Raw genomic sequence first — 4,984 nt, forward strand, 5'->3', positions numbered from 1 at the left:
CCCTGCCCCGCCCGGAAGGAGACTGAGGGAGGAGAGCCCGGTCCCCAGGCAGTTATCCTGGCGGAGCAGGGGCGCCCTTCGCGTCTTTCTAACAAGTCCCAGATCTTGCGCCCCTCTGTCCCCAGCTACCTGCAGTCCAGATCGGGACCGGGGGAGGAGGGCGGCACAAAGAGTGACAGGTTTGTCCTTTGAGACCTTGGGCCTAGAAGAGCCGAGGGGAGTGAGAGCGGCCGCGGAGGCTCGGAATTTACGACCCGCAAGGCAGTGAGCGAGGACGCGATAAGGAGCCTGAGCTTTTCCAATCTTTTCAAAGTCCTTTGCTCTCAGGGGGGCTTTGATGTTGAAAGGGGCCGGACGCCAGGGCCTGAAGACTTCCTGCAAAAGCCCTAGAATGGGTTGCGCTCTTCTCCAAAACAGAAGGGGCAGGGGTGGGATCCTTGCGGATAACATCGGTTTGGCAAATAAATGTCCAAGATTTTGTGACCCTAAATGTGAATTCTGGAGTTTTGGAATTTAACATCCAAAGAAGCTCACAGATTAATTACAAAGAAATCCATTTCCAACCAGAATTCCACAGTTCTTTGAATGAAAGGGACTGTCCTTTTTTAAAGAAAATCTCACCCAATCACCACCGACCCTACCGGGAATTTATTCCCCTCTCAAACTATTGGTCCCAAAAAAGCTAGCAGAAAATATGCTGGTTTTTTTAATATATATAAAAGCTTCTCATAATACCTGCTTAAGCCTAAAATTGGAAAACTCTGTTGTGATACCTGGGATTCTAATTCCTATTCTTGGGGTGGGGTGGGGCTGAGCTCTGGCCAGACAAATTTAGCTCTCTAGAGGGAGAATTCTAATTTTGGGGCGAATTTTCTAGGCAAGATCTAGACTATGCTAAACAGAGAGTGACTATCAATAAAATGAGAGTAATGGCTCCTAACTTGCTGAGTCCTTGTGAGGATTAGAGAAAGTCATTTACCTAAAACCGTGCCTAATGCCTAGTAAATATAAACAGTCATTATTGGTAGTTGTAGTAAACCCAGTTGAACTGAACTATCACAGGAAGTACCTGGCTCTTCCTATCTCAATAAAAGGGTTGTCCGACTTTAGCACTGGAAAGAGGTGTGAGGATCTATTGGAAATGGGGAGCATTTAAAACATCCTTTGAGTTGATTGTGTCGGTGCGTGCCTGTAATCACAGTTAGCTCAAGGCTGAAGCAGGAGGATCACAAGTTCCAGACAGCCTGGGCAATTTATCAAGGCCCTGTCTCAAAAAATAAAATAGAAGGGCTGGGAATTTAACTTAGTGAAAGAACACCTCTGGGTTCAGAGACACAAAGCAAACAAACAAAATAACAACAAAAACAAACCCTTGATTAAATTGTATCTCAGTAAAGCTGAAAAGTTTAAACTCTCTTTAATTATGGTATGATTTCTTCCCCCAACTTTGTATTTTCTGTCCAGTTAAAAATTGTACCATCTACATAGTTGGAAGTAGAGCAATCTAGGGTGGGGCAACATTTCCACAAGAGAGCATTCCATGAAGGCACAGCAGAGGTTTGGGGACCTGTCCAAGGTCACAGGGCTGATTGTACCTGGACCCTCGACTGCAAACTACAGTGGCTCTTGGTGACTGGTTGCTCTGGCAGGGTTAGGGGGAGTTCAGAACAAAATGCACACCACCAATATTCCCACCTTTCTAACAGCACTGCTTTGGAACTCCTGCCATGGTTGCCCTGCCCATCTGCCACTGCACATAGGAGAGTACTTCTCTCTTGCTCCTTGCATCCAGTCCCTTTTAGGTGGTGCAAAAATGTGGATGTTAAATTCCCTGACTGGCAGAGCAGCTCCACAGGCTCTGGGCCCAGGGTGGGCAGTCCCACTGGCTCAGCAGATCCCTAAGCAACCACTCAGGTTTGAGAGGAGCAGGAGGCCCTGGCTGTGGGGAAGGAGGAACTGTATATCCTGGGCATATCTGCCCAGACCCACAGGACAGCCACCCTCATGCCCCTTCACATATGCAGAGTTTCAAAGTAGCTGCTCAGTTCCTTTGCCCTGTCAGGGGCTCCAACACCCCATTTAGGACTCTCTCAAGGACCAGCCCAGGCTTCCAGAAGTAGTTATTGGTGGGTGCCCTGACACGGGGCGTCTGTCCCCACCCCCAGCAGGGCACACTGTGCACATGAAGGTGACTGTGAGCCGCCTGACCCGGAACACCAGGTCTGCCTCCTGCTCTGCTAGCTCTGGGTCCTCCCTTCTCACTTTCCTAGGATTTATACCTTCTCTTGAAGGCCTTGCCCAGGGTTAATATTTGCCTGGGACTGAGCATGTGTTTTCCACTTTTGTGGGAGGAAAAGAGGGTGGAGAGAAGAGAAAGGAGGCCAAGAAAAGGGCAGAGCAAAGGGCAGAAGAAAATAGACTAAAATAGAGGAACTGAAGCTTATCCCCCCCGACACCCCACCCTTCAGCTACAAACCACACAAAAAAATGTTCAGGGAATGGTAGCCAACACAGAAGAAAAATAACCTTTCTTGTCCAGCCAAAGACCCCATGTTCAGTGACCAAACAATGGATTCCTCGGTACTGCGGAGGAGCATGCTGTCCATCTGCCCTCAGGCCTTCTCCCACCCTTCTACACCCCTTCCCGTTCACTCCTGCCAAAGTGCGTTGACCAGATATTCCCACCACAGCCAGAAACCCCTGTGGGAGGCTGGTATTTGCCACCTCCCTGATTCCAGTGCTGAGGGTCTGCCACCTGCGATGCCCAGGCACTAGCCGGCCAATCCAGTGCCCCCCACCCTGCCGGAGATGCTCAGGGCATCTCCACAGTTCTTGCTCTTGAGGCTTTCATGAAATTCTGGACTTACTAGGTGGGCCTTTGGGCTTTGTCTAGTGATGTGGGTGTGGACCACAGCACACACATTTGTTCACGTTCCTGGCAGAGCCAATGCTCATCACTCCCACAGGACAAGGACAGGGTGAGGAGTGGTGGCCACTGACCAGCAGCCAATTGCCTAGCCCCATAACAGGCCACCTGCCTCTTCCCACTAGTGCGTTTTCACTCTTGGCACCAAGACGATCTGTTCCCTCCCTCAAAGAGCGGGACCTCCATTTGTGTTCTGGCAGTCAGCTTCCTGTTCCCTTCTCAAACACTCCGCTTCTGCAATTCTAGACGTCCATGTTTGCATTCCCATCATTGCTATTCACCTGCAAACAGGCTTTTAAATCACTCATCCCTTAAAGAAAGTTAAAACCCCACCCCTTGTGCTCTATAGTGTACTAGTTTCTCTTCATTTCTCTGCTCTTCCTCACTTCTCTACTGTCCTCTCCTCTCTCTCTCTGTCTCTCTCTCTCTCTCTCTCTCTCTGTTTCAATAAAACTTCTATGACAGTACACCACACAATCTGCACCCATCAAACCACAGATGGCAGACTTCTTTTGCTGAGCCCCATAACTAAGGCCCCGACCCCCTTTCTCTACCTCTAGCAAGCATGGAACACATCCCGTCACTGCCCTGTCTATACCACTTGCCTACTTTCCTGCTGCTGTATCAGATAAACACTAGGGAGGCACCCCAGGACTCAGTACTCAAGTCTGCTTTCACCTCCCTTTGCACAGAGGCACTAAGTGTTTTCGTCCAGGCCTGCAGTTCTAAATGCCATTGATTCTTTGATAGCACCCAGATCTAGATTAGCCTTTAGTTTTTTATGAGTTCCTTTGTTATGATGCAACTGGTGGCTCAGCATTTTTATTTAGTGTTTGGGCTCCCTTCCTACAGCCCATCTCCTCAATTTTTTTCTTCCTCACATCAGAAAATGGCACCACCACCCCCCAGTTGCTTGGACTAAAAACTTAGGTGTTATCTTAAATATTCTTTGTTTCTGATGGGCTACTCATCAAATCCACCCCCAAAAGATCACACTGACTAACTATAATATCTGTTCCATGAATTCAGTTAAATCTCTCTGTCTCTACTGCTTCAACCCTAGTCCAGCAACCTCACCTCTCACTTTTACTACTGCACCAGCAGCCTCTAGACTGATCATCCTGCATCTGATGTGGCACCACCGAGCTAAACCCCCGGGCCTACACAACCACTCTAAAGGGCAGATTCAGTGATGTCTCATTGCAAATGGAGAAAAGCCAAACTTTTTTGGAGGGGTGGTGGTGTTGGCTCCAGCGTTTTAGGCAGATATCATACCACTAAGCTACACCCTCCAGCCCTGAGGGAGGTCTTTATTACAACAGAAAAACTCTACAGGCCACGCACTGACCCTTGCTTGCATCTTTCTCCGCACTCCCTTCACTTTTCACCCTTCTCCCATCACCTGGGTCTTTCTGTGTTCTGATCAAGTTCATTCCAGTCTCAAGTTCATTTGCTCAGAGTAACCTGTCCTGGATCTCGGCTGCCTCCCTTCTTTTTTTTTTTTTTTGAGACAGGGTCTTACTGTGTAGTTGAGACTGACCTGGAACTCACTATGTAGCCCAGGCTGATCTCAAACTTGCAGTGATCCTCCTGCCTCGGCCTTCTGAGTGCTGGGATTATAGGCTTGTGCCACTGCGCCCGGCAAAGAGTCATGTTGCCGCCTTCTGATCTTTCAGTTTTAAATTTAAATTCTACCTTTTAAAGAAAGGCCTCTTTTATCATATATTTTCTGCAACATACATTTTCTTATAACTCATGTAGTTTCTTATAATTTCTAGAATCTGAATTATTCATATTTATTCACATTAATCCTGTCTGTTTTTACTAGACTGTCAGCTAAGGGAGGGTAGAGAATTGTTCCCTGCTCGGTGCCCAGGACAATACCTAGGGCATACGTGGGAGGAACTCAAAAATATTTACCAGGGCTGGGCGTGGTAGCGCACACCTGTAGCTCCAGCACTTGGGAGGCTGAGGCAGGAGGATCACTGTGAGTTCCAGACCAGCCTGTGCTACATAGTGAGTTCCAGGTCAGTCTCAACTACATAGTCTCAAAAAAAA

The 4,984-nt window shown here is 48.2% G+C and overlaps 1 protein-coding gene across 1 annotated transcript in view; it reads right to left on the reverse strand.

The window, feature by feature from the left end:
- Positions 1-4,984, reverse strand: part of Urad (ureidoimidazoline (2-oxo-4-hydroxy-4-carboxy-5-) decarboxylase) — a 9,834-nt gene that overhangs the window by 522 nt on the left and 4,328 nt on the right. The window contains exon 2 of the mRNA XM_010623955.1: positions 130-386. Within this exon, the coding sequence (XP_010622257.1) occupies positions 130-386 (257 nt within the window). The remainder of the gene's footprint in view (positions 1-129; positions 387-4,984) is intronic.

Source organism: Fukomys damarensis, unplaced genomic scaffold, assembly GCF_012274545.1.
Source record: "Fukomys damarensis isolate Sample0158 unplaced genomic scaffold, DMR_v1.0_HiC HiC_scaffold_38, whole genome shotgun sequence".
NCBI lineage: Eukaryota > Metazoa > Chordata > Mammalia > Rodentia > Bathyergidae > Fukomys > Fukomys damarensis.